This window comes from Nicotiana sylvestris, chromosome 10 (genome assembly GCF_000393655.2).
Source record: "Nicotiana sylvestris chromosome 10, ASM39365v2, whole genome shotgun sequence".
NCBI classification, from domain to species: Eukaryota; Viridiplantae; Streptophyta; class Magnoliopsida; order Solanales; family Solanaceae; genus Nicotiana; species Nicotiana sylvestris.
Window position 1 is genome coordinate 6,236,374 of NC_091066.1, and position 26,324 is coordinate 6,262,697.

Below are 26,324 nucleotides of genomic sequence, written 5' to 3' on the forward strand. Positions count from 1 at the left end.
AACAACAACAACAACAACAACAACAACAATAAGAATAATAATAATAACAATAATAATAATAATAATAATAATAATAATAATAATAATAATAATAATAATAATAATAATAATAATAATACCACTAAGAACAAAGGTCAAAAAAGAGCATCCACAATAATAGGGCAGCCCACCTTGATTTGTCAAGCTAGTAGAGTCAAGCCAACCTTCCAAGTTCCATTCCACCAAATCCATCCTCCAACCTCACCACCCCACCTCCATCCAACAATTTTTTTTCTGCTTTCTCTTTTCTTTTCCGATCTAATCATTCAATAATTTAAAATTTGATAAATTTGTATTCTGTGTTGTTAGAATTACTTTATCAGAAATTTCTTTATTTCTAAATTAGTATATGCCATTAAAGACGAAGAGATCTCATCCATCTATCATACTCATAGTGATTCTTCTTTATTTAATAAAACAACAAAGAACAATCATAGAACGATAAGTAGTTAAGTATATTCAGTGTTCACACTAAATTAAGAAATTTAACCTTAATAGTTTAACATTAAAGTGGAAATATACATCACTTCACCTTAGATAAATGAGAAATGCATATATCAAAAATACATATTTGTGAAGTCTAAACAGCAAGGACGATAAATTTTCTTCAATAAATTTGAAATTCAAGAATTCTTAATCAAAGAGTAGTTGAGGAAATAAAGAACCTTTTGTTACATAAGACTTAAATATTAGTAAGTTCACTTAGACATAAATTTAGAATATTAGAGCTAATAATCTTCGTAAAAATTTACTCACACTTGATACTTATACCAAATGATGAATGAAAGATAAGTCTTATCACTCAGTGATATTTCAGTAACATATATTCCTACATTAATTTTTAACTTCTAAAATTAATTTATTTAATTGATGTGAACATCAAGTTACTCCATTTATCTTGAACTCCGGATATTGAATGCTTAAAAAATAAAATAAAAATAAAAAATTTAAAAAATTATTTTTTCTAAAATTGTTTTTTCAAAAAAGGAAAAAAGAAAAATCAAATTAGCTCTGAAGTAACTACCAGTACCAGACGCGAATCATTTGTCTGTCTTTCAAGGTTGGCTGCTCCGTCTCCCATTCTCATATCATTCCCCCACTCCCACCCCCACCCCACACCCCACACTATTTGAGTGTGAAGAATGCAAACTGGAATACTAGAAGTCTCGCCACCTTATATATATACACACACTCATCTAACTCCATTCCACCATTCAACCAACCAACCACCTAATTATTTCACTCACCTCAACTGTACTTAGGGGGGAACAAGTTCATTCTTCATCTCCATTTAATCAAGAATATCTATACTTGGTACATTTTTAAATTCTTCTATTTGTTTCCTTTACATTTATAGTATCTTTTTCAAATTCTTAATGTTGTTATTGAATTGGGATCTGGGTTTTTTTTCTTTCCAATTTACTACCTGTTAATCAATTAGAACTTACATTCTTGGTACATTTTGAATACTAGCAATTTGTTTTCTAAAACTTTCTTTATCTGGATTCTTGCTGTTCTTTTTAGATTATGTGATCTGGGGTTTTATCATTTTATTGAGTTGCGATCTGCATTTTTGTCATTTTACTGTTGAATTGTCGATTTGGATTTTTGTCTGTTAGTGTATAATTGCTGGAGTTGTTGAATCTCTCTCGTGTTTCGTGTGATTTTTGATGTTTCTAAGGTGACATGCTTTGATTTGTTTGTATAGAATTTTGATCTAGGAAAGATCTGCTTTAAGAGTCATTTTAAAGTTGTAGTGTTTTTGGGAGACTGAAGATGCATTTCTTTGGGTTTACGTGTCAAAGATCTGATCTTTTTACGAGTTTTTAGTATATCATGTTTTGTTTACACGTTAAAGATCTGATTTTTAATGAGTTTTTAGCATATCATGTGTTTTGAAATCATCATTTGGAATCACCTTTCTCATTGCTTGTTAGATTTTGCCTATTCAATTAGTATTCTTCCTTGAGTACATCTGTAGTTTCACTTTCTTATTCTTTATACTTAGTTCTGATTTTCAATCATCATATGCTCGGATGTAGCCTGTTCCCGGTTTGTTTTCGTTGGTTAATGGTCTATTTAGAGAAACCTCTTAAGGTATCATCTTGTTATTCTATGTATGAATTTTTGTTCTTATGGGTTTAGAAATGTTGATTTTGGGTGGACAATCAATTGTGATTTGCTAATCATACATGAAAACACATTGCAACCCAAACACTGTATGCTAAAGCGGTTCACTTTCAGCTCCATATTCACCTGTTGAGACATTGTTTTGGCAGTTGTCTAAAGTCATGGGCCGCTTCTTTCATGAAAAACTTTATCTTTGATGGAACTAAGCTTTGATGTTTTGTGCTGATATTGTAACTTTTGCAGAGATCTCGATTAAATCAGCAGAATGGCGACTGGACAACTTTTCTCCAAAACTACACAAGCTTTGTTCTACAACTACAAGCAGCTTCCCATCCAACGGATGCTTGACTTTGATTTCCTTTGTGGTGTGTATTGCATTTTTACTCTTTAATCATGATTCTTGAAAATAGATGCGTGTACAATATTTGCTGTATAAGGTATTCATTCACATTTTTATTAATTGTTTTTGTATTGTAGGGAGAGAAACGCCTTCTGTTGCTGGAATTATCAACCCTGGTTCTGAGGGATTCCAGAAACTCTTCTTTGGTCAGGAGGAAATTGCAATTCCAGTACATTCTACGTGCGTGAAATTCATACCCTTGCTTGCTTCATTTCTCTATACTTTGATTCTTTTATTGGTTATTTTTCCATGCTACTTTGTGCTTTTATTCAATGTGGTCCTCTTTCATTTAGTTGTCGTATTTAGTCTTTTGGTACAAATATAATGTTGATGCGTTTAAGCTTGTTTCTCCAAATTTCATGCAATTGAGTTTTCCAAGTATATAATTAGATTATGTGACTTTCCAACTTTTCGTTCCTCTTTATATCATTTGAAATTTGTGCAATATAAGCACATATCAATAGACTTGTTGCTCTAGTTTCTCAGTTTGAACTACTTCAGTAAATGAGTAGTCTTCATTTTACGTTATCTACAACCACCAAACAGAACATAATATAGTGAATATGAATGAACTTTGCCTTCTTTACAGACCTTTAGTTGTGGAGTCTTATAAATTTTGATGCTTATATTTGCAATTCTAACCCATTCTACAGCGTTGAAGCTGCCTGTGCTGCTCATCCCACAGCTGATGTGTTCATAAACTTTGCCTCTTTCAGAAGGTTGGTAGTACTAAACATCCTACTGTTTTTTTTTCTTTTTTTTTTTTTGCTGAAAAAAATCTTCAACTACAATAGACGTGCTCATATATCTGATCTTTGCTTTCTACATTAATTGCAGTGCTGCTGCTTCCTCCATGTCTGCTCTAAAACAGCCAACCATCAGAGTTGTAGCTATTATAGCTGAAGGTGTTCCTGAGTCGGACACCAAGCAGCTTATTGGCTATGCAAAGGCAAATAATAAGGTATGCTAATAGTTACATCATTCCTATTGTGTCCATCAGCATACGGTGTTTTTCTTCTTCTTTTTTCGGGTACATTTTTTTAAATTATTCTTGACTGATGTTAGATACTCGAGAAAAGAATGAGTATCAATTCACCCATTGCTATTTAATCATTACCTAATCTCATATATCATGGTTCTTTTCTCCTGGAGGCAATAACTCTTCCTATCGACAAGTTTCATATTTCAGAAGTTATCAAACTTAATATGTGCACTTTTTTCAGGTGGTTATTGGTCCAGCTACTGTCGGAGGGATTCAAGCTGGAGCTTTTAAGATTGGTGATACTGCTGGAACAATTGATAACATTATTCAGTGCAAGCTTTACAGACCTGGATCTGTGGGCTTCGTCTCCAAATCTGTAAGTGATTGTAGCACGTCTTTCGTCTTGTATTTTTGATACATAGAAGAGATCTCTAGTTGGTCAAAATCGCGATGCATTATCCCCTTCACCCCCAGTAGATTTATACCATCTCTTTACTATACTATCAACAATTTTCAATTATGTCTTTCTGTCTTTTCTCACAGCTTTCAACTGTGGTTAAGTTATTTCCTCTAGGTGGAATCATAAAAGAGCAAGATAACTTTTTGTGGTTTCGTAGTACTAACTTTTCTCTTAATATATAGGGTGGTATGTCTAATGAATTATACAACACAATTGCCCGTGTGACCGATGGAGTTTATGAAGGTTAGGAATTCTAAATCCTGAATTATGCTTTTCAGAACACTTTTATATTCATTCATACTTAGAAATATAATATGAGTAAATTTTCGGTCTGTGCAGGAATTGCAATTGGTGGGGATGTCTTTCCTGGATCTACCCTTTCTGATCATGTTTTGCGCTTCAACAATATCCCACAGGTAATTTTGCTCGTTTCTAAACATTAAATTGTGACTCAAGTAGCATTTTACCTCACCATCCTCGTATAACTAGAACCTTAATAGGGCATGATCAACTATATGTTGAACCATTTTGCCCTTCCCTTCGCAATTTGATTTTTTTTTTCTTATGAAATCTTAGATCAAAATGATTGTGGTACTTGGGGAACTTGGTGGACGAGATGAATACTCCTTAGTTGAAGCCCTGAAGCAGGGAAAAATCAACAAGCCTGTTGTTGCCTGGGTTAGCGGAACTTGTGCTACACTCTTCAAATCGGAAGTACAGTTTGGACATGCGGTGAGCTATTTCACCTTATTCCCTTGTTTCTCGTAAAATGCAGATAAAATGTCCGTCTACTCACACGTCAAATCTAAACTTAGCTTGACATCTCTTCGTAGGGGGCAAAGAGCGGTGGTGAAATGGAGTCTGCACAAGCAAAGAATCAAGCACTGAAAGATGCTGGAGCCGTGGTTCCCACCTCATACGAAGCTTTTGAAGGAGCAATCAAAGAAGCATTTGAACAGCTGGTGAGTCTCTTGATATTGAGCACAGTCAAGAATAATTCTTCTACTTGGTATTAGTTTTAATAGTTTTACCTCATCGTTTTGATAGGTCTCGGATGGCAAAACAACTCCTGTAAAGGAAATAACGCCTCCACAAATTCCTGAGGATCTCAACACAGCAATTAAGAGTGGGAAAGTTCGGGCCCCAACTCATATTATTTCCACCATATCTGATGATAGAGGTATGGATTGAATTTGACTACATTTTATTATTGATTATTTTGCCTTCTTATTGCTAAATAAGAGTCAGAACGAATGCTGATTTTGTCTTCCATTTCTATCTATAGGTGAAGAGCCATGCTACGCTGGTGTACCCATGTCATCTATTGTGGAGCAAGGATTAGGTGTTGGTGATGTCATTTCTCTGTTGTGGTTCAAACGCAGCCTTCCCCGTTATTGTGCACGTTTTATTGAGGTAAGCTAGTTGTCATTGCATTGTTATTGTTCTCTGATTAAGTTATAAAATTTGCTTATATTGGACTACGTCTTTTGCCCCACGTCGTTCTATTTCTAAACATCCGTTTTCTTGCGGTTGCTTTGACTTGGCAGATTTGCATTTTGTTGTGTGCTGACCACGGTCCCTGTGTCTCTGGTGCTCACAACTCCATTGTAACTGCAAGGGCTGGAAAAGACTTGGTGTCATGTCTTGTTTCCGGTATGTTATAATTTGTTATTAATGTAGTTACTTTATGGGTTTATCATTCAGTTGGAATTGGAATAATGTGTTTTTGTAACAGGGTTGTTGACTATCGGTCCCCGATTTGGTGGTGCTGTCGATGATGCTGCCCGATACTTTAAGGATGCTTATGACAGGGTGAGCCCTTACGATCTAAGCTACTATTAGAATAGAAGCAGTTCCTGCTGCTATCTTGAGTGTCGGGATTAATAAACTTTTGCAATGCTTTGTTTGCAGGGTCTTACACCATATGAGTTCGTCGAAAGTATGAAGAAGAAGGGCATCAGAGTGCCTGGAATCGGTCACAGGTAGCATTTCTTGTAATTCATTCTCGAAATTAAGTGTATTTATTCAGTTTATATCGTAGACTTGCTCCCTGAAATGGTAGTTGGAGAAGCTAAATGGTGTACTTGAAAGTCTTGTGAAATTGTAGCATTTCATGGTCGTACACTCGCAGTGGCGGAGCCAGGAATTTCAGTAAGGGGCGTCAAAATATATAAAATAAATACGCAAAAAAGCTAAGGAGATTCAACATATAATACGTATACATAAAAATAAAATGTTGACCTAGTTATACAATGTAATTTTTCGGCGAAGGGGTGTCACCTGACCCCTTAGTCTAAGGTGGCTACGCCGCTGGAAACTCGTGTGATTCTTGAATGCATCTCATGCATTGCATCTACTTCTTCTGTGATAGGATCAAGAGAGGTGACAACAGAGATAAGAGAGTGGAACTACTGCAACTTTATGCGAGGGAAAATTTCCCTTCTGTTAAGTACATGGAATATGCAGTTCAGGTAGAAACCTACACACTCTCAAAGGCAAACAACCTAGTCCTCAACGTTGATGGCGCCATTGGTTCCCTCTTCTTGGATCTCCTTGCTGGAAGTGGAATGTTCACCAAACCAGAAATCGATGAAATAGTAGAGATCGGTTACCTGAATGGTCTGTTTGTGCTGGCACGTTCTATTGGTCTTATCGGGTAAGTTAGCTGATCCTTCAAATGCTGCACTTCCATTAACTATTCGTCTACGTTAAACAGAAATTTAGCCGTTACACGATTGTAACGTACCTTTTTTGAATTTCAGGCACACATTTGATCAGAAGAGATTGAAGCAGCCTCTATACCGTCACCCATGGGAAGATGTTCTCTACACCAAGTGAAGACACTCTCAGTAGCAGCAGGCAGAAATGGCGATTTTCTTCCTATCCAGCATTTTATATAAATGTGTTTTGTTAGCCATTTGTTGTGATCATTCTTCATGTTTTCTGCTAGTATTTTGTACTCCTAAGTGCTTGCTATAAGCATTGTAGTAAGTTGTTATAAGAGACAACTCTTTTAGTTTCACACGAAGAGTTTGCTTCATTTCCTGTATCTGAAAAGAAATAAAACATTCATTGCTTTACCTTGCTTATTGAGTCATTATATTATTGCACAAGATTTGTTTTCTCTCCACGAGAAGCAGTTTGTGTTTGGCTAATTAATTTGAAAAACACTTCAATTTAGTGTATGGCTAAACTTTTAAAAGTATTTCTAAGTATATTTTTCTCAAAAGTGCTTTTCAAAAAAGTGTTTTTGGGAAGATCCTACTTTTTCTGCTTCTCCAAAACTCTACTTAAAGTACTTTTTTTTTTTAAATTCTAAAAGCTTGGTCAAACACTTCGACTTAAAAAAGAAGAAGAAAGTACTTTTAACTTTGGAGAAACAACAACAACAACAACGACCCAGTATAACCTTGAGAAGCTTGGCAAAAAAATGCTAAACTTGTTGGTCAATTAAGATTTAAACAGACTTTTGGACGCTGCCATATACTAATTAATTAGTGTAAATTTCATGCGTGGTTATTCAGCTTTGTATTCATTACCCAAAAGTCATTTTTTTTTGTTACATAAAAGTCATTCAACTTTGTGTCCAAAAGTCACTTTTCTTTCTTTTGTTACACAAAAATTATTTCACTTTGCTCTATCTATCACAAAAGTCATCATGGCCAGATTTTATAATACTTTTATTTGAAAAGTCTATTATGCTCTTGACATTATAAATCATCCTATTTATATAATACCTTTTATATTGTATATTAAATAATATATTTTTACCTAGATATTTTACTTATAACTGAAATAACTTTGTATTATTTTATTTATTAATTTTATGACATATTCGTATATTTAATTTTTTTTATGGAACTCAATTTGTTTAATCATATTCAAACATATACATATTTGAAAATATAAAAACGATAAAATATTTATTTTACAAATCTGTTTTACAAATTATAGTTTTTTATAGCCAGTAATTTGCGTTTAATATTAAGTTTTTTAAAATTTTCTCTGTTAATATTATTTATTTGGAAGTGTTATCTCACGTGTCAGTGTGCTAAACATGGGTATTTTATTTATTGGATTAACGTATATGGCTTGGCTGATAAATCAGTTAGCTTTGATTTTATAATTTTTATTAAAAATATTTTATTAGGCATGTTTAAGAACGTTGACTTGAGATTTGTTCACAGTAATGCTATTGACAAATTTAATAATGTTACGATATATATTAATGTTAAGAAAAAAAATAAATGTACGAATATATTATAAAGATAATAAATAAAATAATATTAAGTTATTTTAATTATAGACAAGAGAGGTTGCTCTGATGGTAAGCAACCTCCACTTCCAACCAAGAGGTTGTGAGTTCGAGTCACCCAAGAGCAAGGTGGGGAGTTCTTGGAGGGAAGGATGCCGAGGGTCTATTTGGAAACGGCCTCTCTATCCCAGGGTAGGGGTAAAGTTTGCGTACACACTATCCTTCCCAGACCCCACTGGTGGATTATACTGAGTTGTTGTTGTTGTAAGTTATTATTTTAATTATATGTAAAATACTTGGGTAAAAGTATATTATAATATAAAAGGTATTACATAAATGAGAGGATTTATAATGCAAATGGCGTAATAGACTTTTCAGATGAAAGTTTTATAAAACCTGTACAATTTTGCAAATGTACACAAAATTGAATGATCATCCGTGAAATTTACTCAATTAATTACAATATTAATTTTCGTAACTGAAAATAAGGCAAGCAATTTGTTACGGCCTGTAATGATTAAATTACTCTAATGGCGTAAATAAAAAGTATAATATTTACATTATCGGTGTAAATAAGTTTAAAATGTTATAAAATAAAAGTAATGCAGTAAAATGTAAACAAGAAGAGATAGAGAGAATGGAGAAGTGTTTTCTTCTTTCACTTTGGTGTAATTTTTCATTGCAATTTCATGGCCTTTTATAGGCATAAAAAGTAAAGATGATGGACATAAAATAAGAAATTTAATCTTTAAGTTATTCACAACATGAACATCCAATGTAGTATCCAAAGTAGTATCCAATGTACAAACTATTCATAACACTACCCCTTGGATGTCCATGTAAGATAATGTGTCTCATTAAATACTTACAAAAAAAATATTGGGATGTACATAGTTATTTATAATATGCATTGTTTGCTGCCTCATTAAAAACCTTACCAGGAAAACCCAGTGGGACAAAACCTTGGTTAAGGAAAAGAGTGCAGCGTGTAGTTACTCCCCCTGATGAAAAATCACTTAATGTCTCGAAGACGACGCATTCCAATCTTATATATCAGCTTTTCAAATATTGAGGTTGGTAATGCCTTAGTGAACAGATCAGCCAAATTATCACTTGAACGAACTTGTTGTACATCTATTTCACCATTCTTCTGAAGATCATGAGTGAAAAAGAATTTCGGTGAAATGTGTTTTGTTCTATCTCCTTTGATATATCCTCCTTTCAATTGAGCTATGCATGCAGCATTGTCTTCATACAATATTGTTGGAATATTCTCTTTCGAAGAAAGACCACATGTTTGCTGAATGTGTTGAGTTATAGATCTTAACCAAACGCATTCTCGACTTGCTTCGTGAATGGCTATTATCTCTGCATGATTTGAAGAAGTAGCAACCATAGTTTGTTTTGTCGAACGCCATGATATGGTTGTACCTCCACTTGTAAATAAATAGCCTGTCTGAGATCGACCTTTGTGTGGATCAGACAAATATCCTGCATCTGCATAACCAATCAATGATGGCTTGGATTCATTTGAATAAAATAAACCCATATCAATGGTCCCTTGGAGGTATCTGAATATATGTTTAATACCATTCCAGTGTCTTTGTGTTGGCGAAGTACTAAATCTTGCCAATAAGCTTACTGAGAAAGCTATATCTGGTCGGGAATTATTGGCAAGATACATTAATGCCCCAATTGCACTAAGATATGGTACTTCGGCACCAAGAAGCTCTTCATCATTTTCATGAGGTCGGAATGGATCTTTCTTTATATCAAGTGATCTCACAACCATCGGGGTACTCAATGGATGTGCTTTATCCATATAGAATCGCTTTAAAATCTTTTCGGTGTATGTCGATTGATGGACAAATATTCCATCTTTCATATACTCAATTTGTAGACCAAGACAAAATTTTGTCTTTCCAAGATCTTTCATTTCAAATTCTTTCTTCAAACAGTCTACTGTTTTTGGAAGCTTCTCAGGAGTTCCAATGATATTTAAATCATCAACATACACGGCGATTATAACAAATTCAGATCCAGACCTTTTTATAAAGACACAGGGACAAATTGGATCATTCTTGTACCCTTCTTTCAACAGGTATTCACTCAGGCGATTGTACCACATACGTCCTGATTGTTTCAATCCGTATAAAGATTTCTGAAGCTTTATTGAACAAGTTTCTCGAAAATTTTTATATGCTTCTGGCACTTTAAATCCCTCAGGTACTTTCATAAAAATTTCGTTGTCTAATGATCCATACAAATAGGCTGTAACAACATCCATTAGATGCATATCAAGTTTTTCTTGCACTGCCATATTTATGAGATACCTGAAGGTGATAGCATCCACTACAGGAGAATATGTCTCCATATAATCAATTCCAGGCCTTTGGGAAAACCCTTGTGCCACAAGTCGTGCTTTATATCTAACGACTTCATTTTTATCATTTCGTTTTCGCACAAAAACCCATTTATACCCTACTGGCTTTATGCCTTCAGGTGTTCGAACTATGGGTCCGAAGACTTCACGTTTTCCAAGTGAAGTTAACTCTGCCTGGATAGCGTCTTTCCATTTTGGCCAATCATTTCTCTGTCTACATTCATTGACAGATTTTGGTTCAAGATCCTCATCTTGTTGCATTATTTCAACAGCAACATTATAAGCAAAAATGTTATCGATAACAATATTATTTCGATTCCATCTTTTCCCGGTTGAGACGTAACTTATTGATATCTCTTTATTTTTATTATTTTTAGGTACCTGGACCTCCCCTAAGGTCTTATCATTTGTTACGTCTTGGGGCTCTTCTTGAGCCACTACCTCTGTGTTATGTTCACTTTGATCACTTGCTCCTTTTCTTCTTCGAGGATTTTTATCTTTAGAACCGATTGGTCTACCACGTTTCAAGCATGGCTTAGACTCATTTGCTTTAATTAATTGTTCTGTCGGGATATCAACTCGAATTGGAGCATTAGCAGCTGGAATATGTGACTTAGTCACCCTTGGTAGGTTAGTGAATGCATCTGGCAATTGATTTGCAATATTTTGTAAATGAATAATCTTTTGAACCTCTTGTTCACATTGATTTGTTCGAGGATCTAAATGAGACAGTGATAATGCATTCCAATCTATCTTCTTTTTCAGCTGCTTATTTTCTCCCCCTAATGTTGGATATACTGATTCATTAAAATGGCAATCAGAAAATCTTGCCGTAAATAAATCTCCAGTCATCGGCTCTAGATATTTTATAATAGAAGGAGATTCATATCCAACATATATCCCCAACCTTCTTTGAGGACCCATCTTTGTGCGTTGTGGTGGAGCAATTGGAACATATATCGCACAACCAAAGATCCTAAGATGGGAAATATTTGGCTCCTGACCAAAAGCCAATTGCAATGGGGAGACTTTATGATAACTTGTGGGCCTTATCCGCACAAGTGCTGCTGCGTGCAAAATAGCATGACCCCATACTGAAATGGGAAGTTTTGTTCTCATAAGCATTGGTCTAGCAATTAATTGGAGGCGTTTGATCAATGATTCTGCTAGACCATTTTGTGTATGAACATGAGCAACCGGATGCTCAATTGTTATCCCAGTTGAAATACAATAATCATTAAAGGCTTGGGATGTAAACTCACCCGCATTATCAAGATGAATTGTCTTAATTGCATAATCTGGAAATTGTGCTCTTAGCTTTATTATTTGAGCCAACAATCTCGCAAATGCCATATTGCGAGTTGATAGTAAGCACACATGTGACCATCTTGTAGATGCATCTACCAAAACCATATAATATTTGAATGGTCCACATGGAGGGTGAATGAGCCCACATATATCACCCTGTATACGTTCCAGAAATGCAGGGGATTCCATCCTAACTTTAATAGTTGATTGTCTAATAATTAATTTTCCTTGAGAACACGCAGCACAAGAGAATTCCTTAAATTGAAGAATCTTCTGATTCTTCATTGCATGCCCATGTGAATTCTCAATTATTTTACGCATCATATTAGAACCAGAATGACCCAACCGGTCATGCCAAATAATAAAATTATCTTGATTAGTAAACTTCTCGTTTACTACGACATGTGTTTCAATCATGCTAATACTTATGTAGTATAAGCCAGAGGAAAGAGCAGGTAACATTTCAAGCACATATTTCTTACCGGACATTATTGTAGTAATATAAAGATATTCAATCTTTTCATCATTTGTAGTCTCAACATGATAGCCATTTTGGCGAATATCTTTGAAACTTAATAAGTTTCTTTGAGATTTACTATAATATAGTGCTTCATCAATAGACAAATTTGTTCCTCCTGGTAGTAATAAATTGGCTCTTCCAGAACCTTCAATTAATCTTGTACTACCGGATATTGTATTAACATTCGCTTCTTTCATTACCAAATAAGAAAAATATTTCTTATCTTTTAAAATAGTGTGTGTTGTAGCACTATCCAGAAGACATATATCATCTTTATTAATCTTGAGTCCAACTGAATACTGGAGAATTTTCATATTCTTCATAAAAAAAACAAATAATACATCATAAGAAATATGAAAGACAAGCAGGAAAAAAACATTAAGAAATACATTAGAAACGTAGAAACTAGCAACACATGATGCATTAGGAAAATACACTCAAGAAAAATAAACTAGTTACAAACATAAACATAACAACTTTTATAGCTTCATTCTCAGTAATTGTTTCGCCCCCTGTCACGTTCACGTTTACGACCATGTCCACGACCACGGTAATTATTTTGTTTTCTTTCAAACTTATCATATGTTGCTGCAACATTCACTTCCGGAAATGGAGCTGACCCAGTGGGACGGGCTTCATGATTTTTCATTAATAGAGTATTATTCTGCTCAGCCACAAGTAGGCATGTGATTAACTCAAAATATTTCTTAAAACCTTTTTCACGGTATTGTTGTTGTAGCACCACATTTGAAGCGTGAAAAGTATTGTTGTTTTTTCCAATAAGTCCTCATCTGTGATAGTGTCTCCACATAATTTTAATAGAGAACTTACTTTAAAGATAGCATAATTATACTCACTTACGGTTTTAAAGTCTTGCAACCTTAAATGTATCCACTCATACCGAGCTTTCGGTAATACCGTAAGTTTTAGGTGGTCATATCGATCCTTCAAATTAATCCATAATTCAAGTGGATCTTTTACGGTTAAATATTCAGTTTTTAACCCTTCATGTAGATGATGACGAAGGAAAATCATGGCCTTCGCTTTATCCTGATTTGATGCTTCATTTCCTTGTATAATAGTATTTCCAAGACCTTTAGCGTCAAGGTGAATTTCAGCATCAAGAACCCATGATAAATAGTTCCTCCCGGTGATGTCAAGTGCCACAAATTCAAGTTTTGATAAATTTGACATAGTGAAAACTATCATAAAAGATGAATAAGTTAGAGAAATAATTATAATAATAAACAATTAATGAAAACAAAACGATTAAGGTAAAAGAAATGAAAATAGAGCTATATCATGTTAACAATCTACTATTTCATTTTATTCTTGCCATAAAGTAGAAATTACATACTTGTTTCATTTCACTTTATATTATTGATATATATGTGTTAATAGAACTGAACGTGACTAACATTATTTATATGTTCCAATAAATATAAAGTAATTAAACTATAAAATTATTGCTTGTCAATTTATTTCTCACAGTTCTTCAAAATGCCTTAAAGATATGTTTTGATCTAGGGAGTCCATGAATATTATAAGTATGACATTAGTGCATAGCTAGTTTGATGACTTTGAGGTCCTCTAAGAGTTGAGCACGGAAGGAAATAGTTATTTTATCACTGCAATGTACTTAAACTATTTAAGATGCCCAAGCGCACAAGTAATCTGCAAACAATGAGCATATGATATGTACTGCCATAAATAAAATGATTATAATGATACATACCTTAATAAAATATGACTCAACTTAGCGGGAGTTAAGAATAAAATTAGAGCTTCGTGCTGATAACGTGTTATAAAATAAAAGCAATGCAGTAAAATGTAAACAAGAAGAGATAGAGAGAATGGAGAAGTGTTTTCTTCTTTCACTTTGGTGTAATTTTTCATTGCAATTACATGGCCTTTTATAGGCATAAAAAGTAAAGATGATGGACATAAAATAGGAAATTTAATCTTTAAGTTATTCACAACATGGGCATCCAATGTAGCATCCAATGTAGTATCCAATGTAGTATCCAAAGTAGTATCCAATGTACAAACTATTCATAACAAAAAACTTATTATGAACAAAATGATTTTACATTCACATCCTATGCCATCGAACAGCTGCTGATTTCCTATGCGGATTTTTTTTGAGAGATTGCTTCACTAGAGTTCTAACAATGATGTATTAAAAATTTCAAATTCCGACAATAAAAAGAAGTGCAATGCATTAAGCTCCAGTTATGCGCAGAGTTGACTATAAGAATCTATTGTACGAGCCTTATCCTGTATTTTTGCAAGAGGCTATTTTCACTTCGGAGAAGGGCGGGACCACAAGAATCTATTGTACGCAATCTTACCCTGCATTTCTACAAGAGACTATTTTCATCACTCGAACCCGATGCTATTTTCACAGCTCCAACCCGTGCCCCTTCTCCAAAAATAAAAAATAAAAAATTAAATTCAAATTAAGACAAATTGATAGAAAAACGTCATGTTCCATTATAATGGGGAATGTAGGCTAACAACCCACTAAACTTTGTGCTATTTGTAATCGGATAATTTTTTATTTTTCACATACAAACAAAGACATACTAATTTTTAAAAAGTATTTGAATAATATCATCTTTGCGAAGGGCCATTTCTAATCTTCTCTTTATTGTTCCAATTTTATGGGATGTCCCAAAGACACAATGACGGGCAGATTTCAAATGCTAGTAGTTGTTTGATAAAATGCCCTAAAGAACTCAGGAGACAGTCAAGAAAGTGTGCAGGAAAATGGCTTACCTCAACCTCAAATGATAAGTGCACAAACTCAAACAATGTGAAAGTACCATGTAGTCTGTGTACAACAGAAAAATTTCTGCTTCAAAAAAAAGAAGAAGGGGGTGTCCTAGTCTTTTTGATTTTTTTACGAAATGCGAGCTGAGGTCAGATTTAATCCTTTGGTTGTATAATAGCTGCAGATGAGGCCAATTTTGTGCATTTGAGGGTAAGTGACATCACTTTACTGAATCCTATATTGAATTTATTCCAAAAATTCTGGAAAACTCTGACATTAGTCAAACTTCAAGTTTCTTGTTTCAGCGGGAATTTTGGATGATTGTGGACTGCCATTTATGTCAGTGGCGTACGCGGGGATTAGTACAAGCGGTGAGAAATTTTAGGTCCGGAGTTGTGGATAAGTATTTATTTTGGTATTTTAAATTGAGTTTCTGTTGTGCACAGATGTATGTAGAAACAAATTGTTGTTCTCGTGGTTCGAGTTGAACAATTGATCAAAATTGCCTATTTCTTTTTTATCTCATTATCTCCTGTCAACACTTGTTGATAATCGTCATTAATACACTTCACCTCGTTTAAGTCCTTTGGTGAGCGTTGGAGAACAAATGAAGTCATAACTAAATATATAAATGCCATAAAAGACATGTATGCAGGAGCCTTGACTAGCGTGAGAACATACTAAGCGATACAAAGGAGTTCTCCATAATTACGGGTTTACACTAGGGATTGGCATTGAGCACGTACTTGTTTACGTTAATTATGGATGAGCTAACCAACACAAGATGAGGTCCCATGATATATGTTATTTGCTGATAATTGACGAAACCGCGAGGATGTAAACCAAAAGTTTGAGCTATGGATAAGCGCTCAACATAGTAAGTTTTTTTCGATAAGTAGAAGTAAGACTGAATGTATGTATTGCAAGTTTAGCCGGCATAAGAAGAGTGACGTTGAGGTGATATTAGACTGGATTTTGGCTCCAAAATGCAAACAATTAAGATATCTAGGCTCGTTGTACAATAGCTGCAGATGAGGCCAATTTTCTAGTCATTGGTTTGGCCCTCCACTATCTCTGAAGTCTGAACCATGAGAGGCATGAGATCATCAAATTTGGAACTCATGTTAAGACCTTTTTACCTTTTCCAAGGCTGTTTTGCTAGAAAGTGCATTATACGTGACATCACTTTACTAAATTTTATATGGATCCATTCCAAGAATTCTGGAAATCTCTGGCATTTGTCAAGCTTCAGGTTTCTTGTTTTAGCAGGAGTTTTGGATTATTGTGGACTGCCATTTATGTCAGTACCGTATGCGAGGATTTGCAAATGTGAAGTCTTAGGTGGCACTATAGAGTTTTGAGGTTTACCTTCTTATATAGAGAATTTTTTCAGTGAAGCAGTTTCGAATGACCCAATGATACCTACTGTATATACACATTGTTTTTCAAAAATAAAATAAAATTATATACACGGACAGAATTAAACTATTAGGCGAAGCTGTGTTGGATGACACCACTTGATTCTAACTGTCTTTGCCGCTGCTGCCATTTATGTTACTAGGTTCTTTTATTTGCCTTGACATATTTTTATTGGAACTGATATGATATTGATGTGAGTTCTTCGTTTAAATTCTTAAAACATACAAAAAGTAATAGTGACCAAAAAAAAAAAAAATAGACAAATCCGTATTGAATAATCCAGCGAGGATACATACCCATAGTGGCCAGATATTTTGCTACGGGTGTTTGAAATTTAATATATATGTATGAGAAGTAATACTTGACCAATATATACAGGTTAATTTTCCGGCAAAGGCCGTTTAACTGACCATCTGTGAGCCCATGGACTCCGCCATTGCATACCCATAAAGGAGTCCATATGGCATACGTAGCAAGCTGACGTTGTTCAGGTTATTTAGTATCACTAATGTAGGTTCATGATTTAAGGCTCCTCATGGTTGCTATATATTACACCCAGTGCAAGGCAAATGTACGGACTTGGATCTATTGCGTCATTAACCTTTGACAGTCATTATCCAAAGAAATGATATGAGGAAGCTAGCTGTTAGCAGACGAAAAAGGTGGCTTCTTGAACTGAAAGGGCGACCATTTCTTCATTTTCAGCAAGAAATGCACTTCAAATTTGCAGATTTTGTTTGTATATGGCTATATTGACATTCCCCCACGGCTTTGGTCTAGTGGTAACATTGCAATATGTGATTAGTGGGTTAGGTGCACGTCACGGATAAAAGCCTAGGATTTAATTGGATAAGGGTAGAGGGGCAGGCCCACTGTCCATTGAGTTTCAAACCTTGCATCACTGGCCCTTGGCGATTTGTTGGTTATTTAGAAAAAGGCTATATAGATACAGATATATAGTGGGGTATCAGTGGAATTAGTCATAGATCCATCCTATTGGTTCTTCTCTGAGCATTGTGGGAAGAAAGTCGAACTGGCTGAGTCTGAAGTGGGGTTTAATCAATCTTGGAATCTTGAACTAAAATGGATAAGACAACAGCATCAGCTCAAGGACCAACATCACCAGCTGAGGAGCTGCTAAAGAAGATCCAAGAACTGGAGGCAGGGCATGCCCAGTTGAAGCAGGAGATGTCTAAGCTCATGATTTCTGAGGATCACAGATTACAGAGACAAAGGTCCCATTCAATCTTCCCACAACGGCTGCCTCGTCTTATGGATGGTGGTGGTTTTGATTGTGGTGCTGCGGCTGTCTGGAAAAGGGGGTCAACCTCTTTCCAGCATGCTTCACTATCACAAAGAGAGAGTAGTAATAAAGGGGTGGAAGACAACAGTAACGGTAGAGCTGCTGCAGTGAAGTTTACTGATAGACACTACTTTAATATATTACAGTCAATGGGACAATCAGTGCATATATTTGATGTCAACTGTCTTATAATTTACTGGTGAGTAATTGAAACAGACTTCCTATCTTTTGCCTTTTCATTTTTCCTTTTTTTTCATCCGGACTTGGGAGAGAAAAGAAGTGGGTGGAAGAGATTGAGCTTGTGTCTGTAACTATCTGAGTTTGCTTTTTAGTTAGTTAGTAAAATGTTGCATCAGTGAACACTAAACACTTTGTACAGATAGATGGAACATTTTATTTGGCGTTAGTTAGACCTTATTGGTGCTTGTCACGTTTGTTCAATGTTGTTAACATAGAAGTGTTATTTGAGCTGTTTTTGTACAGGAATCGAACTGCTGAACAACTATATGGTTATTCTGCTGCAGAAGCTCTTGGACGAAATCCTATTGAGCTCCTAACAGATGCTCGGGATTATGGTGATGCTGATCACGTTGTTCACCAAGTGAAAAAGGGTGAGATTTGGACTAGACAGTTTCCAGCTAAGAATAAGCAAGGGGATAGATTCGTAGTCGTTGCTACCAATACCCCTTTTTATGACGATGATGGTACTTTCGTCGGTGTTATCTCTATATCAAGTGATGTGAGGCTTTTTCAAGAAACAGGGGTTGCATCGATGGGAGTGAAGCAGTTGGAAGCTGATACGACATTCAGAGCAGTTGGAGCCAGGACCCTTGCTTCTTCCAAACTTGGACTTGATCGCCAACAGCCTCTGCAAGTTACCATTGCCTCTAAAATATCTAATTTGGTTAGTACTGTCTTTGTCTTGATAGTTGCCTAGTTTTCTTTTGTTTTTTTTGGTTCTCTTTACTCTCTGTATACAGTGGTGGCATAAACTGACATGTCAAAACCTCATAATAGGCCTCAAAGGTGAGCAACAAGGTTAAGTCAAAAATAAAGACAGGAGAGAGCAGCGTGCTTCGTGAAAGTGGAAGTGGAGATAGTCATCATTCTGACCACACATTTTCTGATGCTGCTCTCCCAGATCACAGGGAGGATGCAAATTCAAGGGGAGGCAGCACACCTATGGGAGATGTTCACCCTTTTCCAGTTGGGATATTCTCTAGTCTTGCAAAGGAGGAGCACTCCCCAGGGAAAGCCTCAAGTGATTGTGGGGATGAGAGTGAGGGAAAACAAGGAATTTCAACTATTATCACCTCTAAGGCAGAGGCGTGGATGGCAAAGAAAATCTTATCATGGCCATGGAAAGGCAACGAGCGAGAAGCGTCAGAGGCAAAGACTACACGATTTATATGGCCTTGGCTAATCAATGACCAAGACAATGAGTTGAGTCACAGTAACAGGTATAATGCACTAAAACCAAACAATCAGTTTATTGATACTAACCGGACAACCACCTATGAAGCTTCTGGATCCTGTTCATCTTCATTTTGTGTCAACAGCACAAGCAGTGCTAGCAGCTGTAGAAGCACCAGCAGTAGCGCTTTTAGTAAGGTGGGCGTAGATACTGGTCGCCTGGATTACGAAATCTTGTGGGAGGACTTAACAATCAGAGAACAGATTGGAGAAGGTGCGGAACTCCTTTTATGGGTGAAATTGCCAAAAACAAGTCTATCAGTTATTCCAAACTTGATCGTAGAATTTTTGGTATCAGACAAGGATGTAGTTTACTTTCATTTTCTGTTTTCCAGCCACTGTAGATACTTCTGTTGTGCAGAATAATCAGAAGTTAGTAGTCAATTGCACTTAAATGTTGTGTATCTCTTTCCTAAGCTAATACATTTATTTTGCAACGAGCAATCCTTACCAGCTTTAAAGCCATGATATTCTTATATATTCGAAGTTCTTACCATCACCTTTTTCTTTTTCTCTTCATTCTCACTTTTCTTTTATGTGTTTTTTTCTAGGTTCTTGTGGAAAAGTTTATCGTGCGCTGTGGTATGGATCAGTATGTTCTTTGCCCTTTTTTTTTATTATTTTTTTTCCAGGAGTTCTTTGCCTCTTCCGTTCACTAAACTTCCTGGCAATTATTTGTGATTTATTTCTAAACATAGTACAATGTTGATTAGATGTCATCGTATAACATATCGTTCAAATATATATTTGTAAGTTATCATTTATTCTGGGAGCTTATGCTTATAGCCTGAAACACAAGGGCTAAATTCTGGCTTCTTGGTCCCATCATATGGATGGCGTCAAAGTTTAAAATTGCTGTAAGCCAGCAATTTTTTTTATCAAATCAAGCTGTAAGCATGTATTTTTGTAGTATTTTAAATGAGGCATCTCTTACTTTCTTTCTAACCAACACTTGAAATCTAGATCTACTAGCTATGTTTTGTAAAAGGAACACACAGGTGGTTGTTATGCTGGTTCTCCATTCTAACGTAATGATGTTGTTGTTGTGCAGGATGTTGCTGTTAAAGTATTTGCAAAGCAAGAATATTCTGAAGAAGTGATATATTCCTTCAAACAGGAGGTCGTTCTTTCTCATATATCATGAAATGCTTTTGTCTTTTTCTGAGTGAATATTGTTTTTCCATAAAATTTTAAGCTATATGCAGTCATAATGATGGTCTCTCCTTTCGTAGTTGTCATAAAATTGATGTAGCCTTTAGAGAAGTCTTGGATGCAGCGAACCAAGGTTTAAACTCACTGGCAATGTATTGTCCACTAATTCTATGCTTTGGATTGTTGAAGAGAAAGACAAGCTAGAAGATACTGAGCACTAAGTAGAGCCTTTTTTGCTCTTCGACTCTGTGATTTCTGGAAAATTTGAATTTTGTAGTGATAATCAATCCCAGTTTGCACATGACCAATGCGAAGAGGTATCTGCAAATGATGGGAACTAAATGTGTCTAAAACAAAATATCATTTTCCCAGTTCACTGTCACAACTATGTTAATAGTTAAAATTAAAATTCTGAACAAGAGAAAATATATATATATATATATATATATATATATATATATATATATATATATATATATATATATATATATATTAGTTGTAAAATTATTTATCAAATGCTAATAGTGAATCAAAGTCCTTCACCACCTGCCTTTATGCTCTTCGTCACTTTTAAAGCCCAATGCACTTGATCAAGGTATAAGGATTGGGAGCTTTCTGTATTGATGCCTTGGTTTATCTGGAGAATCCCAAATCAGTACATCCATGGTTGTGAATCTATCTTTTGTATTCTACTAATTTTGATCAACTTCCTCTTGGAGTTCCTTCCTATTTTCCAACCCAAATGCTATTTGATTTTATATTAGAGGACTAGTTGCCGAAGGAAAATAGTCCTATAATGAAGGAGTCATCCATACTATGTCTTGGAAATAATTAAGCTTAATGTTTTTCCTTTTTAATTCAACTATGGTTAGTTACATTATGCTTGATCCAGACGCATCCCTGACAGGCCTTTTGCCTACTCTTTTTGAAGGTGTCCCTTATGAAACTACTTCGACATCCAAATATTCTTCTATTCATGGGTGCAGTAACTTCACCTGAACGCCTCTGCATTGTCACAGAGTTCCTGCGACGGTAAATCTTTTTTCTTCTTCATGTTACCTGTTCAATTTGTTTTGCACCTATTCCTTGTGACTGCGTCGGTCTTGTTCGTGTGTAACTGATAAACTATTTCACCTTTTCCATTGTTGCAGGGGAAGTTTGTTCAGGCTATTACAGAGGAATTCATCCAAATTAGAATGGAGACGACGGATCCACATGGCTTTAGACATAGTAAGTTCCTATGAGTTCTGCACTCCCACTTATATTAAATACTAGTATTTGGGTACGCGCGTGTATCCTATCTCAATAAGTATATAGTTTTAAAAATGCACATAAATATTATATTAAAATTTTGCGTTTCAATTATAAAATAAAGGTTAATTAAAGGAAAGTGTGAGTTCCTGAAGATAATAATTGTTGATCTTATTTAGCTAATTCTATAAAAGAAGAAATGTGATAATAGAAGTCTTCATCAATCATCTTTGTTCATATTTTAAAAGCACTAATCCTTTTAACCAAATACCGTTCACTTTTTACTCTCCGTAAGTGCACTCTATATTGGATAAAATTATAAATACATACAAAGTACTTTTTTAGAAAATCATAGTTTTTTATTCTATTAAAAAAGGTCAAGTAATAAATATAAGGAAATAATAAATGTAGTACTTTACATAGGACAAATTTCGTATGATCAAGAATAGTTCTTTTAATTAATGTATTTTTCTAATCCAAGTAGAGTTTATTTGTTTCTCCATAATTAGAAATTAGAAAGACAAATTCATTTCGATGTAGAGCGCCTCAGCTTGTATTTATGCAAAGAAATAAAATTTCAAGAGATAAGTTCATCATAGTTAAAATTGTAAATTTAAAATTGTCTAGCAATATTTTAAATCAAGTACTAATAGTTTTTCACTTGATTTGTTATTCAAGTGATTGACTCACTTGAGTTCAAGTTGACTCTTTTAATAAATCGCAACCTAAACTAAAACTTGAATTCAAGTGAGAATATTACGTGTTTGCTATTTTATAATAGAATAATATTTATGATGTTAAACATTAGGAGTTCTTACATAATTCAAACAAAAAAATTAATATTCGAAACTTTTAGTTTCAAATCTAAACACTAGGAATCGATAAATTTTTAGTTAATTTCAAATTCTTAAATATCAGAAAATAATTAAATGATAATTTTGTTAAATGTGAAATCTATTTTTAAAGATAAAAATACCTAACGATTCCCAAAGAGAATTCATGCTTTTATCTTAAAAATCGTGTCATTCCCTTAGCTTTGAATTAAAATTCATACATTTGAAAGCTATAAGAGAATAATGTTGCTTGCTCTTGGCCAGAAAACTTGGATGGAAGAACCTGCTTGTTTCATTGCCTTTTGCCTTTAAAAGTATTTTTTTCTGTCTTTTAAGAGGGAAATTTTGAAATGAGAAAAAGAAAAATCGACAATTTCTATGCTAAAATAAGATATGGAAAAAACAGACTCCTAGATCTAAAAAGAATTGAAAGTAGGAGAAGATTTTACAAAATAATTTGATTATCGTGTATTATTATTTTTCCTTGACAAATTTATTACTACCATAGTTTAAGTAAGGAAGATTTCATACACAAAATTTAGTTAGATTTTGAAGTCCTAAAATTAGGAAAATAATTAAATGTCTTTTTCTAAATATTAGGAAAGTAATTAAATATCAAGGAAATAACAAAATGACTATTTTGTCTATTGTGAGATTAATTTTTAAAGGGTAAAAAAGGCGAACGACATTTCGCTAAGGGGCTTCGTGCTTTTAATATAGTATAGATTACCAGGAGTAGCATCCATTATTTTCACTGGATTTGCCCATATCCTTTTCCTTTTTTTCTTGGTCCTTCAAGTGTTGGCTGATCATCAAATTCTTTCTATTAGTACTATAATACTTATATTTGGAGCTACCAAGATTATTCTTTTAGGTTAACTATCATGTTTCTTTTTGCTGCTTTTTTCAGGCCCGTGGCATGAATTATCTACATCATCTTAACCCACCTATAGTTCATCGTGACTTGAAGTCTTCAAATCTTCTTGTGGACAAGAACTGGACTGTTAAGGTTTGACTTCAGTTCATCTGATTGTCATTGTTTCTCTTTCTTACCAGCCGCCTCTTTGTCTATTACTAAAAAGGTTTTAATATGTTGAATAAGTTCTCACCCTGCAAATATCAATAGGTTGGGGACTTTGGTCTATCACGTCTTAAGCATGAAACATATCTAGCAACAAAGACGGGTAAAGGAACGGTATTCAGCTTGAACTCAGAAATTCTCTTCTTACTGTATCATATGAGCTATTTTAGTTCACCTGTGGTTCAACATCAAATGACCATCTGACTTTCTACCTTAATTCTCTCGCAGCCTCAATGGATGGCTCCAGAAGTTCTTCGCAGTGAACATTCAGATGAGAAGTATGCCAAATATGCTATATATCCGTTTTTATGCAGATTCTTGAATATTTAACTGATATCGATCCTTCTTTGGATGTGCATTTAGGTCTGATATATACAGTTTTGGAGTGATACTGTGGGAACTTGCCACTGGAAAAATCCCTTGGGATAACCTCAACCCAGTGCAGGTATTTTCAGCTTCCTCTCAGTTGGACAGCATTACATTAAATTCGGTTATCTAGCTCAGGTTGGTGAAGAACCCCCTGCTCTTCACGCAAAAGAAACGTAAAAGATTGAAGTGGGTTATTTTACTTCATATAGTGGTATACAAAGAACAACTTTTTGGAGTTGATTGCAGGTGATTGGAGCTGTAGGGTTCATGAATCAGCGGCTAGATATCCCAAAGGATGTTCATCCGCAGTGGGCTTCTATTATCGAGAGCTGCTGGAATAGGTTTTGCATCTTAGTTCTTTCAGCCATCATAATTTGTTCTGCTGATGCAAATAGCCTTATGACGAATGCATTGTCTGTCTAAGATATATGCTTAAGATTATGAATTATTCTAATTATTATTTGGAACTACCAAGGCATATTGTTGCATAAATGCAAGGTAAGGCTGCGTACGATAGGCCCTTGTGGTCCGGCCCTTCCCGAACCCCGCGCATAGCGGGAGCTTAGTGCACCGGACTGCCTTTTTAAGGCATATTGCATTGACATTCAAATTTGTCCTGAAGTTGTAATGAAGTCGTCCTCAGCAATCCAGGCTGAGATGACATTAGAACACAATCAATATCGTCTTTGCAATCAAAATAAAGGAGGCATTAAAGGACAATATATAACCTGGTAGCCTCTTGCATGATATTAGTTTAGTCTGGAACATTGAAGGTTTTACTAATATGTTTAAAAATGAACATTTTAGGAAAAGGAGGTTCGAGTTCGGTGCATTTCATTTACAAGTAACGAATAAGTATTACTTGAATTTGATTCTCAGACTAAATTTTTAGATAAACCAATCCCATCACTTCAGCATTTTCACTGCAATGGCAAAGCATCTGCTTTGGCCTCTGGCAGATCCAGGAATTCTTAAATGGATTTAAAAAAAAAATGCAAGAATGCCACACCTGGAATCCAAATCTATGACTTAAAGCAATTTTGAGCCACCTTTACCGCTCCTCCAATGGTTCACTTATGCAGTTGTTTTACCTTATTTGCGCACTACAAAGTTTTGACGAAGGAGATTCAATTGAACCCCCTTAGGACCATGTAACTCTGCTGCTAGCCCTGGCAATCATTTTGCATTGAATCACATTAATATTACTCATCTTTTGATTTAAGCTGATATGCAACTTAATTGTTTTGTCAAACCCAGTGAACCACGGTCTCGCCCGTCTTCCAAAAAATTGGTGGAGAAACTTAATGATCTGCAGAAGCTGTATGTTATTCAGGCCCAGACAGCATGTAGCAGGAGATAGCAGCCATAAGGAACAGTAAATACAAATAGTGCGCTTGTGCTTGAGTTTCATCGTCAGATTGCTAGCAGATGCATTGTACCAACTCTTCAAGGTTTCATGTCTGTCACAGAAAAGTTGGTCAGTCAGAGCTCACGAGCTGCTTGTGTTGTCGGATCCTAAGTTCAGAGGCAAAATGTTAAGGTTGCTTTTATTGCAAGGAAATCTGATAGAGAAAAAGCAGCTGCCTTTTATTGGAGTCGAGTTGGTAGACTGACTACATGAATCTAGCATGATTCTGTTCAATGACTTCAAGCTACTTTCGGATGGATTCAAGCTGGAGCTTTTAAGATTAGTGATACTGCTGGAACCATTGATAACAATATTCAGTGCAAGTTTTACAGACCTGGATCTGTGGGCTTTGTCTCCAAATCTGTGAGCGAGAACATCTTTTATCTTGTATTCTGATACATAGTATAAATCTCTAGTTGATCAAACTTGCTATGTATTATTCTTTACCCCAGTATATTTCTACCAACTTTTTGCTTAACTATCTTCAAGAATTCACTAAAGAAATAGTGTTTGTGATATTCTTCAGTCTTTTCTCACATCCTTCAACAGTTGGAATAAGTATGCAGAGGAATGTATTATTCCTAAATTCTTCCTTTAAAGTAGTTGGACGGACTTTCATTTCTATAGATAAATTGGAAAATTTAGTCCACTATACTAAGGTGGACAGACTTTAAAAATAACTTATAGTAGTTTACTAGTTTTATAAAAGGCCCCATTTATGGAAATATCATGACTCAGGAGTCATCAAGAAAGTGTGCAGGAAAATGGCTTACCTCAACCTTAAA

At 34.9% G+C, this 26,324-nt stretch overlaps 1 protein-coding gene and 2 pseudogenes across 1 annotated transcript; 2 read left to right on the forward strand and 1 right to left on the reverse strand.

Moving 5' to 3' along the window:
- The first annotated feature begins 1,239 nt into the window (after positions 1–1,239).
- Positions 1,240–7,091, forward strand: LOC104238819 (ATP-citrate synthase beta chain protein 2). The gene is made up of 17 exons (XM_009793300.2): positions 1,240–1,353; positions 2,413–2,534; positions 2,647–2,749; positions 3,223–3,288; positions 3,407–3,530; positions 3,793–3,927; positions 4,194–4,254; positions 4,351–4,427; positions 4,588–4,743; positions 4,845–4,973; positions 5,059–5,191; positions 5,297–5,424; positions 5,559–5,664; positions 5,747–5,823; positions 5,923–5,993; positions 6,383–6,667; positions 6,774–7,091. Exons 2-17 carry the CDS (start codon positions 2,435–2,437, stop codon positions 6,847–6,849), a joined length of 1,827 nt encoding a protein of 608 aa, XP_009791602.1. The 5' UTR covers positions 1,240–1,353; positions 2,413–2,434; the 3' UTR covers positions 6,850–7,091.
- Positions 7,092–15,061: 7,970 nt separating this feature from the next.
- LOC138880582 (U6 spliceosomal RNA) lies at positions 15,062–15,158 on the reverse strand (annotated as a pseudogene).
- Positions 15,159–15,557: 399 nt separating this feature from the next.
- LOC138868094 (uncharacterized) lies at positions 15,558–26,017 on the forward strand (annotated as a pseudogene).
- The last annotated feature ends 307 nt before the right edge of the window (positions 26,018–26,324 follow it).